Source organism: Peromyscus leucopus, chromosome 17 (genome assembly GCF_004664715.2).
Source record: "Peromyscus leucopus breed LL Stock chromosome 17, UCI_PerLeu_2.1, whole genome shotgun sequence".
In the NCBI taxonomy this organism is placed as follows: domain Eukaryota; kingdom Metazoa; phylum Chordata; class Mammalia; order Rodentia; family Cricetidae; genus Peromyscus; species Peromyscus leucopus.
The window spans coordinates 25,655,376-25,669,965 of NC_051077.1; the positions used below are offsets into that span (position 1 = coordinate 25,655,376).

General features: G+C 42.5%; 1 protein-coding gene across 1 annotated transcript in view; it reads left to right on the forward strand.

Moving 5' to 3' along the window:
* The first annotated feature begins 995 nt into the window (after nucleotides 1-995).
* Nucleotides 996-14,590, forward strand: part of Pdgfrl (platelet derived growth factor receptor like) — a 64,792-nt gene continuing 51,197 nt past the window's right edge. Inside the window, exon 1 of the mRNA XM_028872353.2 lies at nucleotides 996-1,220. Coding sequence (XP_028728186.1) covers nucleotides 1,166-1,220 — 55 coding nt within the window. The 5' untranslated portion in view covers nucleotides 996-1,165. The remainder of the gene's footprint in view (nucleotides 1,221-14,590) is intronic.

Below are 14,590 nucleotides of genomic sequence, written 5' to 3' on the forward strand. Positions count from 1 at the left end.
TTATGGGGTTAGGGAGAAATCTGGTGCTAGGGAAATTCCCAGAAATCCACAAGGATGACCCCAGTTAAGACTCGTGGCCTTCCTCTGTAATCAAATTGTCATCATACAGCCTTCATCCACTAGCTTGGTGGAAGCAGATGCAGAGATCCACAGCTAGGCACCTTGAGTCCAGTTGAAGAGAGGGAGGAAGGATTGTATGAGCCAGGAAGGTCAAGATCATGATGGGGAAACCCACAGAGACAGCTGACTGGAGCTAGTGGGAGCTCAAGGACACTGGAGTGACAGCTAGGGAACCTGCAGGGAACTGAACCAGGCCTTCTGAATGTGGGTGACAGTTGTGTGGCTTGGTCTGCTTGGGGGTCTCTGACAGTGGGACTTGGATTTATCCCTGGTGCATGAACTGGCTTTTTGGAGCCCATTCCCTATGGTAGGATACCTTGCTTAGCCTTGATACGGGGGGAGGGGGCTTGGGCCTGCCTCAACTTGATGTGCCAGACTTTGTTGACTTCCCATGGGAGGCCTTACCCTCTCTGAGGAGTGGATGGGGGGGGGGCGATGTCTGGGGAGCTGGGAGAGAGCGGGAGGAGGGGAAGAAAGGAAAACTGTGGTTGGTATGTGAAAAGAAAAAAAATTAAAGGAGCAACCACAACAACCAATATTTTTAAGTGCAACAACAAACAGTTCCGCCCCCCCCCTTTTTTTTTTAGTGCAAGTGAGAGAATCCCTGGGAATCAAGAGAAACTCAGGGCGCGCTTTTTGCTGAGAAGAGTCCTGTGCTTCCATCAGCAGGGTGATGCTGAGGCCTTCCTGAACAGGGTAAAGCTAAGCCCAAACACTGAAACTCTGGAGAAAATCGAAGCATGGCATCCTTTTAGTTTCCCCAGTGCTTGGAAATAGCGCTATCCTTCACGATGCCACCAGAGGGCAGGAGAGATCATATTACTCGGGGGAATTTTTTTTTCTTTTCCTTTTTCTTTCTTTTCTTTTCTTTTTTTTTTAAATCTCCTACTTTTCTTCCAAACTGTGTTCTCCCTGATGAAACCGAATCCTCCAGCTGTGGTGTCCCAGGCGCCGCCTCCCTCGGCGCCCCTCTCCTGCCCTGCCCTGAGCAGCCAGCCGCGCCGCCCACAAGCCCCGACTATTCCGCAGGTCACCAGCCCTGAAGATGAAGGTTTGGCTCTTGCTGGGACTTCTGTTGGTACACGAAGCGCTGGAAGATGGTGAGTGACTGGGCCGGGTAGTATCTGGGCTCTGCCCGCCGCCTTCGCCCAGGACCCACAACAGTCCCCGAGATTCCCCTAACCACTCCCCTAACTTTGGACCTAAGGGATCGGCTCCCGGGTGGTCAACCATCCCGTGCACCTGGCCCCTCCTAGTCCCCTGGTCCACTTTGTTCCAACCCCCACCTCCCGGGAGACCCCTCTGGGAAGGTGGCGGTGACGTTGACCCTTAGGAGCTCATCAGGACTTCTCTAGCCTTACCAGAAAACCACAGGCGATCAAACCCTTCATTCCCCAGCCAGCGACTCTGTGTGTCAACGTGTCAGTCTGATGGCGGTGGATGCTTCCACCTTCCTCCAGGGCGGGCGTCGCCGCTCCCGGGCTTCTGCTACTGAGAGCCTGTACCACCTAAGCAAAACGAGTCTGGTGGAAAACTCCGTGTCCTCCTTCCCCTTTGCAGTCCTGTTTTTGTTTGTTTGTTTGGTTTGTTTTGTTTTGTTTGTATACCAACCTGAGCTAAAATCCTGCAAGGTCTTTAACAACAACAAAATTCTGCGCTAAACCGCAAAAAAAAAAAAAAAAGTAAATAAATAAATTTAAAAAAATAAACTACACCGCAGTTACATTTCCCGTATAAATGGGAGGATGAGTGAAAGAAAAGAACTACGTTTTTGTACCATAAGAGGGCCTTGCGTGACTTAATTCTTTAAATTACATTTATTGCCTGTGTGTTTGGGTATGTTTTGGTATGCGCATGCTAGTGTGGAGGTCAGAAGACAACCTTCAGGAGGGGATTCCCTCTTTGCACTATGTGAATTCCAGGGATTGACCTCAAGCTGTCAGACTTGGAGGCATGTATTTTCACTCCGTGAACTATTTTACCAACCACGGCATCACTTTTTAAAACGTATTGGGATGAGTACCTGCGCTAGGTCCATCCTGCTGTGTAGATGTATGACCACAGGGTCAGGCTTTATTGTTACATATTTGTGCATGTGTTTGTGTGTGTATTGTTTTTATATAAAGATGGCATATGTGCATATTACTGCTAATTATTATTATTTTGTTAGTTTTTATTTTTTTCAAGACAGGGTTTCTCTGTGTAGTTTTGCGCCTTTCCTGGATCTCGCTCGGTAGACCAGGCTGGCCTCGAACTCATAAAGATCCGCCTGCCTCTGCCTCCCAAGTGCTGGGATTAAAGGAGTGTGCCACCACCGCCCGGCTTGCTAATTATTTTATGTGCTCAGTTATTTATTTAATTGTTGGTGTTTGCATAGTACATCTTTCATCAGGTGACATCCTGTTAACTCAGTGCTTCTCAGCCTTCCTAATGCTGTGACCCTTTAATGTAGTTCCTCACATTGTGGTGACCCGCAACCATAAAAGTTTTGTTGCTATTTCATGACTGCAACTTTGCCATGGTTACGAATCGTAATGTAAATGCCTGATACTTCTGATGGTCGTTAGGCGACTCTTGTGTGAGGGTGGCGACCCGCAGATTGAGAACCAATGCGCTAACCTTGGAACTCCTCAGCCACTGCCACACATTTGTGTAGACTTGGTTGAAAAGCAGACTTTGCTGTTATGCAACCTCACGCTGGAGACAGCTCACCCTGGCTCGCATGAGATCTCCAATCCTGACCCACCCCTTTCCATCCTCCGAAACTGCAGTCACCTTCCAAAAAAAATACCAGACTCAAGTGTGCAGAAGTTCAAGGTGGTGGTAGCCCATGACAACTGTGCATGAGGCTCCTTAAGGACAGAGCCCTACTTAGTAAAGGGTAAGCAGAGCATCCGGGGGAGGCAGACAGCAATTCCTCTTTGCCCAGAGAAAGGCTGGCATGAGCTCAGTTTGCACAATACAGCATTAAAACATTCCTGGCAGGTCCTTGTATCTGACTGGGAAAGTGGTGGAGCTGGAGTATTTGGTATCGTTTTTTTGAGTAGGGCAAAGAAGGCCAGATAAAATAACTTCAAATAGTCCATTCACATTTGTGAACCCCATGATGGCAGCTGGAGAGGCTCAAGAGGTGACTTCAGCCAACAGGGATCGGAGTATGTGAAGTACAACAGACATCTGTCTAAATGAATTAGCATCCGTTTAGGCAAACTGCAATTCATTCAAACAATAAACATTTATGAGACTGTTAGAGAAAATGGAAAACAGGCCAAATACTTTGTAATTGAGAATGGGTAAACTGTGAGTTTTGTCTTTAAACTTAGCTATAAATGCATGATACATACATTTGTTTTATATATATATATATATACATATATATGACATACATATGTAGATATATATGATGTATAAGCCATGGACAAAATTTGAACATACCTATTGAAGACTTAATGATTTTACTTCATTAAGTTATTTAACTCAAGTAACTTCAGTTAACTTACTTCATTAAGTTAATATTAAGATATTAACCCTATCAAGAATTTTGTTTCTTTGTCATTTTGGATGCTAGGGTGGTGACAGGGGAGGGACAGAGCTAACCACAGACAGTGAATATACCAGAAGTTCTTCCAGTGTTTCCCTCTGATCGGCAGGTCAGGATATGTCACCCCTGGACCATCCCCCAGCACCAACTGCATGCACAGGCTGTGATTCTAATTGTCCCTGAGCCTGTCAGTTTGGGGACCACATTTGGGAGAGAGCCTCACAGGAAGAGGACATCCATGAAGTGGTCATCTGTCCTAACCAGTGACATTCGCCTTGTCCAACTCTACAGTGACCACATTGTGAGAAATAGTGTTATTTCTCTTCATGAGAAGGAGCTGACAGACCACATAGTCTACCCATTTCACCAAACGAAGGCTTGAAAACAGTGAATAGATAGGCCAAAGACTCCAGCTAGGGAGGTACTGCTCCAAGTACCCTCTTCAATGTTCTGTCTAACACTGCACTGCCATGTTCACACTTAAAAGTATAGAACTGTGGTCACCTGACTTCTTATCATCTACGTATGTGTATTTAGTGTTAGGGGAAAGTGCTGAGGTCCTCATATTGGTTCTTTACTGTGGTTTTATTTACCTATACAAGCCCCTTTATCCAATACAGTCTTCAGTTCAACACGCATTTATTCTGCATCTTATAAAAGAATTTTCTGAGAACTAAAAAGACTCATCAAAACCTGAAAGGGGAAAGCCAGGTCTCCAAGAAGATAAGGAGAGTGGTACAGTGACCGTGACCCTCCAGCAGGGACCGTGTATCACTTTCCTGTGTCAGTTTGCTCCTTGGAAAAAGACAGTAGATCAGAAACATGTATAAAAATAAGTAAAAATTCATAAAATACCTCTTTGATTACAAATGCAATTAACAGATATTTCAAAATATTTAGGATCTTGACCTGTGTGTTTGGTAGATAAAACTGTCTTCCATACTTAGGGCCAAACAAGATGTTAGTCTGAGGGCATGTGTGTGTGTGTGTGTGTGTGTGTGTGTGTGTGTGTGTGAGAGAGAGAGAGAGAGAGAGAGAGAGAGAGAGAGAGAGAGAGAGAGAGAGAGAGAGAGAGAGAGAGATTGCTATTAGAGGAGTGAGCAAAATCCAGAAGTAGGGTTTTCCGTGAGCAAGGCTGTAAGGTCCTTTCTTCCTGGTCTTTATGATCAAAGGGAGAGAACAGACAGCCAATGCCAGGTGAAGACATAATTTCAGAAACTGACATCACGGATCTCATTAACATGTTGGCTTCCTAGAGCTGCTGTGGCAAAGGACACGCTGACAATCTCTCCAAAAAATTCTTAGGAGCGGAAATATTTCAGGCCAGAATTTTTTTTTTTTTCAGAATTTTGAAATGTTTGCATAAATATAATCAAATTTCTTGGATGTGGGACGGGGCGGGGGGGGGCTAAAGATGAAGCTTGCTTAAGTTTTGTGTGTCTCCTATCCGTAATCTGAAGTATTAGACATTGTATAGAACAAAAGTTCATAAAAAATCAAACAGTCAGATGGGCCAGCTGGAGACAGAGAACAGAAAAGCCACAGCATTCACTGCGATCTCAGTGTTTGTCTTCAGATGAGGCTCTGTCTCATCCAATGATCTCAGCTGAATTACTGTCAAAGCCTGAATGCTAACCAGCCACATGCTTAACAGCAAATCTTCTAGTTTTGTCTCACGTTTATATTTTTCTACTTTCTACACCACTCCTGATTAAGGCTGGCTTTCTGATTAAAGGTGTGTGTCACCATGCTTGATATTTCCAATGTGGCTTGAACTCACAAGATCCAGAGGATTTCTATCTCTGGAATGCTAGATTAAAGGTGTGAGTGCACCATTTTCTAGCTTTGTATCTTGCTGTCTGTTCTCTGACCCCAGATAATTTATTAAGTAATAATATTTTAAACAATACCACAGACCATATTTTTGTCCACCCACATTCTGACTGTGAAATGTCACATGAGGTCAGGTGTAGCATTTCCTACGTGTGGAATCATGTATGTACTGACATTCACCATGTTTTGGATTTGAAAGCTTTTTTTCCAGATTAGGGATACTTAACCTACACTAGGGATAAGGTGGCTTAAAATAATGGATATCTATTCTCTTACAGTTCTGGAGGTAAAAATCGAAAATCAAAATGTCATTAGGACCTTGCTGCCTCTCTTGCTAGTTTTTGGAAATGTCCCACAATCCTTGGCATTCCTTGGTGTCCTGGCAAGTTTTTACGTCAATTTGATACAAGCTAGTGTCATCTAAGAGAAAGGAACCTCAATTGAGGAAATGCCTCCATAAGAACCACTTGAGGGCATGGTCTTAATTACTGATTGGTGTGGGAGGGCTTAGCTCATTGTAGGTGTGGCCACTGCTGGTTTAATGGTCCTGGATTCTATCAGAAAGCAGGCTGAACAAGCCAGAAAGCAGCACTCCTCCATAACCTTTGCGACAGCTTTTGTCTCCAGGTTCCTGCCCTGCTTGAGTTCCTGCCCTGTCCACCACTCAGTGATGGACTGTTACCTGGAAGTGTAAGCGAAATAAACCCTCTCCTCCCCAAGTGATTTTGGTCATGGTGTTTTATCACAGCAATAGAAAACCTAAGACAGAAATTGGTAGCAGGATTGTAGGGTATTGCTGTGACAGACATGACCATGTTGTGTTTGGGCTTTTTTTTTTTTTTTTGGAGGGAGGCAAGTGAAAAGACTTTGGAATTTTGGGCTACAGAAGCCCTTCATTGAGTTTTGAGAGCTCGGGTGAGCTAGTCTGTTGAATCTTGGACAATAATGCTCAGAGCAGTGTAGATGATGGAGGCCTGGCTTACAAAGTTCAAAGAGAAGTTTAAAGACTCTGTCGGGGCCATTTGCCGTTTTAAATTAAGAATCCGTGATTCTGGTCAGCTGGGACTGAAGAATCAGCTGTGATTATAAGTGACCAGCATCTCTGAGGTAAAACTATTGCTTTATTTGCACAGTTGATTCTGGTCAGCTGAAGCTAAGACATTAGTGATGATTAAGAAGATACCAACAGCCTTGGTATCCGTCATTGTGTTCCAGAGGCAGCCAAGGTTGTACTTGATGCTGGCAGCTGAACTTGTTAGCACAGGAGTCACCCAGGTGGTACTAATTTTGAAGGCATGAAGAAGTTGTAGAGAATAGCTGAGGCTTGGCACTGAGAGGCAGGGCTGGAGTCCATGAAGAGAGCTCAGGAGAGGCTACTGGTGAAGGTGCAGCCCAGTTGCAGCAGGAGACTCCAAAACTTTGGAGACCTAGGTATCATGGGAAGACCACCAAGGATAACAGCAGCCATGGAATGTGAGGCCGAGTGTAGGAGACTTTGTGCTGTGGAAAGTCCTTTGGAGGAGCCTAGGAGATTGTGAATGAATCCCAGACATTGGACACTGATTTATTTATGCTGTTGGAGTTGAGTTTGGCTTTGTTCAGATTGTGACTCTGCCTGGGTTCTTCCCTCTTGAATTAAGAAAGCATTTAACTTATTTTTGATTTTACAGGAACCTGCAGTTGAGAGACTGTGAATTTTTCAAGAGATTTTGGAGTTTTACAGAGATTTATATTTAAAGAGAGAGGGAAGAAAGACTGAACTTTGTACAGGCTGTGGGCCTTTAAGTTTATAATATGTTTTATAATGTGATATTTATTAATATGAGATCTTGAGGATGAACAAAAATGGAAATGGTTATTTATTGTTAAATAGTGTTGTATCAGTGTGTCAACTTGACAAGGGGTCAATTGTCCTGGCTAGCTTTTATGTCAACTTGACACAAGCTACTGCCATCTGAGAGGAGGGAACTTCAATTGAGAAAATGCCTCCAAAAGAGCCTTCCTCCCCAAGTTGCTTTTGATCATGGTGTTTCATCAGAGCAATAACAACCCTAAGACACTCGGCTTAAGTGGCCATGACCCCAGTCTCTGCTTTTGCTATCACATATATGTCTGTCTTCTGTGTGTCTCTCCACATGGCATTTTCCTCTCTCTATGGGGCTCTTCCGAGGATACCTGTTCTCATCTCAACAGGATTACATCTGTAACGATGGTTATGTACAGGTCCCTAGGATAGGACTTTCATGTATCTCCTGGGACACAGTCTAACAAATATCTCAGGGTGGGATATGAGAGAGGACTGAGGGTGTTTGTTGGATAAAGAGCTAGAAGCCTGCCTGAAATAAGGAGGCAACACCAACAGGTGTCACAAACAAGAGCTAAGGCCAGCCAAGAGCTTTTCCCAGTACCTAGGGTGGCTGAAGCCCCCTAAAATGTCACATAGAAGAAGGCAACCCCTTGTAGAGCATGGGAGGACAATGCTTTCTTTCAAGTTAGATGGAGGTCAATGAGCAGTTCTGAGTAGAGTTGAGTCCATGGACTCACCTACGTTTGAAAAGCTTGAAGACGCCAGAGTGGAAGCCAAGCCCCTACTTAGGGAGACATTAATAGACGAGGTGAAAGCAGATTGGCCAGGACTGGTGGCAGGCAATGGAGGGAAAGAGACTGAGGAGTCCACGGTGAAGATGAAACCAAAAGGATTTGCTGCTGGAATAAATGCAGCCTGGGTGAGAAAGAAAAGGATGAAGCAAGACTGGGGTACTTGTCTTGAGCCACCAGGTAGAAGAAGTCCCCGTTTATGGATAAAGGGGATTCTGTGGAAAGGAGCAGGTCTGAGTGGCATCCAGAGTTCAATTTGGAACCATTCAATTTAAGATGCCTGCTAGTCTTCCAAGTGACAGGGCCGAGTAGTAAACGGAACATTCGGAGCAGGAATTTTGAGGCAAGGGCAGGACAGGAGCAGGCCGGCTTTCAACACACAAATGTGGCTAGAGCTTCAGAACGTGCCTGGCTAAGCCCTGGGGCTCAGATCAGGCCTGAGAAGAAGGAAAGGAAGAGGAGACTCAAGAGTTGTTAGGGACTAGAAGACACCAAGATGGCAACGCCCAAGGTCAAGGCAAAGAGAATACATGTTTTTTTTTTTTTTTTTTTTTTTTTTTTTTGGTTTTTCGAGACAGGTTTCTCTGTGTAGCTTTGCGCCTTTCCTGGAGCTCACTTGTAGCCCAGGCTGCCTCGAACTCACAGAGATCCGCCTGGCTCTGCCTCCCGAGTGCTGGGATTAAAGGCGTGCGCCACCACCGCCCGGCGAGAATACATGTTTTTAAGAAATTATCAACTGTGCTTGTGGGCCAGAGAAAGCTATGGACTTGGAGGCATAGGATCTAGATGTTTCCCTATCTTCCTGATGACCCATGGTGAGGTACATGGCATCTGGGAATTAATAAAAAAAAAAAAAAAAAGACTGCTTTAGGCTCACAGAGGCTGAAGTGGCAATCACAGCCTACATGGGTCTGCATCAGGTCCTCAGCATATATGTTATGGTTGTGTAGCTTGCTGTTCTTGTGGGATTCCTAACAGTGGGAGTCAGGGTATCTCTGACTCTTTTGCCTGTTCTTGAGAACCTTTTCCTTATACTACGTTGCCTCATCCAGCCTTGATATAAGGGTTTGCGCCTACTCTTGTTGTAATGTGTTATGCCGTGTTCAGTTGCTATCCCTGGGAAGCCTGCTCTTTTCTAAAGGGAAATGGAAGAGGAGTGGATCTGGGGGAAAGAAGAGGTTGTTGGGGGTGCGGGGAGACTGGGAGGAGTAGAGGGAAGGGAAACTGTGGTCGGATATATTATATGAGAGAAGAATAAATAAAGAAGGAAGGAAGGAAGGAAGGAAGGAGAGGAGGAAGGGAGGGAGGAAGGAAGGAAGGAAAGAAGGAAGGAAGGAAGACTGCTTTGCCTACCAGTAGTTCATATACAGTACATGCAACAGCCACACAATTAAGAGCACTTAGTGGACAGTTAATGGGGATTCTGACACTGTTCTCAACACTTAAAATATGTTAACTCAATTACCACAAAAATCAGTGAGGTGCGGGCTTGAAAGATGGCTCAGCAGTTAAGGGAACTTGCTGTTCTTGCAAAGGACCTGGGCTCCTTCACAGTGTCCACACGGTGACTAGCAGCCTTTATACCTTCAGTTTCAGGGGATACAGTCCCCTCTTTTAGCCATGACAACATTTCTACCTTCCCTTTCCTCACCCCCAAACCTCCCATTTACCTGTTCTTGCTTCCTCTCAAATGTATGGCCTTTTTTTTTCCCCACAAAGTCCTTTCCTACACCTATATCATGTAGAGAATTGCTCATGTTTTCTTATAGCAGGTTCAGTGTTTCAGGTTCCATGTTTAGGTGTTAGATCCATTTGGAGCTAATTTTGTGCAAGGTGATTGATATGCGTTCAATGTACACATCCAGTTTTCCCAACATCTGTCAATGAAGATGCTTTGTTTGAGCATATATTGTTTTGCATCTTTGTCAAACATTAAGTAGCTGAGGTTATGTCTACTCATGTTGGGGTACTTGATTTTGTCCTATTGGTCCATATGTCTGTTTTGGTGCCAGTGCCATATTGTTTTTATTATTATGACCTTGTATTATATCTTAAGATCTGTAATTGTAATCCCTCCAGCATTGCTCTGTTGCTCAGGATTGTTCAGGCTATCTGAGGTCTTTTGTGATTCCATATGTAGTTTAGGACATCTTTTTCTGGGAAGACTGAGATGGAAATTTTGGTTGAGATTGCACTGAATCTGTGTCTTAGTTAGGGTTTCTATTGCTGATGATGAAACACCATGATCAAAAAGCAAGTTGGAGAGGAAAGGGTTTATTTGGCTTACACTTCCATATTCCATTCTTGAAGGAAGTCAGACAGGAACTCAAGCAGGGCAGGATCCTGGAGACAAGAGCTGATGCAGAGGTCGTGGAGGGGAGCTGCTTACTGGCTTGCTTCCCCTGGCTTGCTCAGTCTGCTTTCTTATAGAACCCAGGACCACCAGTCCAGGGATGGCACCACCCACCATGGGCTAGGCCCTCCCCATTGTTCACTAATTAAGAAAATGCTTTGCAGCTGGATCTCATGGAGGCATTTCCTCGACTGAGGCTCCTTCCTCTCTTATGACTCTAGCTTGTGTCAAGTTGACACAAAACCGGTCACTACAAACTGTAAATAGTTTTTGGTAAAATGGTCATTTTCACAATGTTAATTCTACTAATCCATGAGCATGGGATGTCTTTCTGTTTTTCTGTATCTTTCTCTTCAGAGGTTTAAAGTTTTCATTGTAGAAGTCCCTCACTTCCTTGTTAGGTTTATTCCTAGATGTTTTCTTTCCTTTGAGGGTACTCTGAATGGGGGTGTTTCTAAGATCTCCTCTGTATGTTTGTTGGTGGTGTGTAGAAAAGCTATTGATTGGTGCAAGTTGATTCTGTATCCTGCCATGTTTCTGAATTTGCTTATCTCTAGGAGTTTTCTGGTAGAATTTTTGTCATCTCTACTGTTTTCACAAATAGGAATAATGTGAACTTCTTTCACTCTTGTATGCCTTCCATTCCTTCTCTTGCCTTATTGCTCCAGCTAGTATTTATAGCATAATACTGAAAAGAAGCAGGGATAGTCTTGTTCCTGACTACAGTGGAACTGTGTCAAGCTTTTCTCCATTTAGGGTAATGTTGGCTGTGGGTTTCTCGTGGGTTTCACTTTTAATGTGTAGAGGTATGTTTCCTTTCACCCTACGTTCTAGGATTTTTAGCATGAAACGATACTGGATTTTGTCAAAAGCTTTTTCTGCTTCTATTGTCATGATCAAGTGATTTTTGTTTTAAGTCCATTTATGGAACTAATTACATTTAATTGACTTGTGTATGTTGACCCATACCTGAATTTCAGGGACAAAGTCAACTTGGTCAAGGTGGATGATCTTTTTGATGGATATCTGTATTGTGTTTGAAAGTAATTTATTGAATATTTTTGAGTCTATGTTTATCAGAGATGTCAGCAGCCTATGGTTTTCTTTTCTTGTTGTATTTACCTGGTTTGAATATTAAAATGATGCTGGCTATGTAGGAGTTTGAGAGTGCTCCTTTGGTTTCATTTTTGTTTTTAAATAAAGGAGGATTGGCTTTAGATCTCCTTTGAATGTCTGGTAGAATTCTGCTGTGAACCCATTGGCCCTGGATTTTTTTTACCTGGTAGGCTTTTCATTACATTTTTTTTAAGACTTCTTAGTTTAATTTTGGTGATTTGGCTGAATCTAGAAATGCATCCATTTCTCATAAGTTTTTCAGCTTAACAGAGTTTTAAAAATATCCCTTTAAGTCGGGCGATGGTGGCACACGCCTTTAATCCCAGCACTTGGGAGGCAGAGGCAGGCAGATCTCTGTGAGTTAAAGGCCAGCCTGATCTACAAAGCGAGATCCAGGAAAGGTGCAAAGGTACACAGAGAAACCCTGTCTCAAAAAACAAAAAACAAAAAAATTCCTATATAATATTCAGAATTTCTTTGGTGTCTGTTGAAATATTTCCCTGTTCATTTTGTTAATATGGGTCCTCTTTTTCTTTCTTTTGGTTAGTTGGGCCAAGAATCTGTCAATTTGGTTTATTGTCTCCAAGAACCAGCTCCTAAATTTCTCGATTCTTTGTATTTTTGTTGTTGTTGTTGTTGTTGTTCCTTCTGCATTGATTTATGCTCTGAATTTCACTATTTCTTGCCATCCATTGGGCTTGGATTTGATTCATTCTTATTTTTCCAACTTTTTGGATTGCACCATTAAGCTGTTCATTTGTGCTCTTTCTGATTTTTTAAATGTAGGCACTTAGAGCTATAAATTTCTCTCATAACACTGATTTCACTGTGTTCCAGAGGTTTTATTGTATTATGTTCTCATTTTCATTTAGTTCTGGGAATTTTTTTATTTCTTTTGTATTTTTTTTTACCCATTCATCATCCAGTAATGAGTTATTTAGTCTCCAAGAGCATGTGTGTTTATTAGAGATTTGTTCACTGTCAATTTTGTTTTACTGCATTGTGATCAGATAGGATGGATAGAAAGCATGATTTTAATCTTTTTTAATTTGTAAGGATATGGTTTGTACCCCAGGATGTGGTCTATTGTAGGAAAGCTTCCATGTGCTGCTGAGTAGAATATGTGGTACTAGGTGGAACATTCTGTAGACATCTGTTAAGTCCACTTGATGTATGATGTCAATTAAGTCTGATGTTTCTCTTTATTTATCTATTTTTGTCCAGATGACCTGTCTATTGGAGAAGGTGGGATATTGAAATCAGCTACTGTTAATGGATTGATGTTAGTCTGTGATTTTAAAACTGATAGGTCATTTTTTTTATGAAATTGGAACCCCCTGAATTTGGTTCATATATATTCAGGATAGTAATGGATAGTAATGTCTTCTTGGTTTAACTGTTTCCTTGATTAGAATAAAGTGCCCTTATTTATCTCTTTTGAGTAGTTTTGGCTTGAAGCCTATTTCGTCAGGTATTAGGATACCGATGCCTGATTTCTTCCTGGTCCCATTTGATTGGAGTGCTTTTGTCCAACCTTTTACTCTTATATTTTTGGTTGTGAGCCTAGCCTTTAACTGCTGAGCCATCTCTCCAGCCCACCAACCTTTTACTCTTAAGTGATATCTATCTTTAAAAATAAGATGCTTCTTGATCTGTTCAGTCAACTGGTGTCTTTTAACTGGGGAATTGAGGCCAATGATATTTAAAGATATTATTGAAATGTTTGCATTAATTGTCCTCATGTCATTGAATCTGGGTATTGTTCTTTATGTTCCCAGTGGTATTTTGTGTTTTGATAACTATGTCTCCATATTTCTTTCCAGAGTCTCTCTGCTATGCTTATTCCTCTTTTCAACCTGAAATAATGCTTCTTGTATTTCAGTTTTGTTGTTGGGTATAATTTTTTAGGCCATTTATGTTGTGCAAAGTTTTGTGGTGGAATATTAATTTAAGATGTGTTACATTTGTTTATGCTGTGGAGCGTTTGTTTTAATGCAAAAAATGTATTGCATTCTTTTATGTTGCATTTGTTTAACTCTGTGAAGCTGTGTTACTGTTGCCTGTCTAAAACACCTGATGGTCTAATAAAGAGTTGAATGACCAATAGCAAGGCAGGAGAAAGGATAGGCAGGGCTGGCAGGCAGAGAAAATAAAAAGAGGGGAAATGTGGGAAAAAGAAGAAAGAACAAGAGAACAAGGAGAGGAAGACACTAGAGGCCAGCCACCCAGCCACACAGCCAGCCATGGAACAAGAGTGAAAGTAAGACATATAGAATTAAGAGAAAGGTGGATGGGATAATTTAAGAAAAGCTGGATAGAAACAAGCCAAACTAAGGCCGGGCATTTATAATAAAAAATAAGCCTCCGTGTGTGTGACTTATTTGGGAGCTGGGTAGTGGGCCCTCCAAGAACAAAGGGCCCTCCAAGAGCCCAAAGAGTGAAAAACAACCACAATGTTAGTCTAGGTTGGTAGTCATAACCTTTTAAGACATAGAATGCGTTGTTTTGGGCTCTTCTGGCTTTGAAAGTTTCCATTGAGAAATCTGCTGTTATTCTGACAGGTTTTTCTTTAAATGTGATTTGTATTTTTGCTCTGGTAGCTTTCAATACACTCTCTTTGTTATGTATACTTAATGGGTTTGCTTTTTGTTTGGTTTTTGTTTTTGTTTTGTTTTGTTCCCAAAACAGGTTTTCTCTGTGAAACCCTGGCTGTCCTGGAACTCACTCTATAGACCAAGCTGGCCTCCAACTCAGAGGCCAGAAGGCACTGTCTCTGCCTTCTGAGTGCTGAGATTAAAGGATCTGAGGCATGGATCACTACCACCAGGCGATACTTAGTGTTTTAACTATGGTATGCCATGGGGATTTTCTTTCCTGGTCTTGTCTATTTCATACTCTGTGTGTTTCTTGCACTTGGATGAGTGTGTCTTTCTTAAGTTCGGGGGAGTTTTCGATGATCTTGTTGATCTGGTCTATACCATTGACTTAGGATTCTTTACCCTCATCTATGCCTATAACTTGACTTTTTT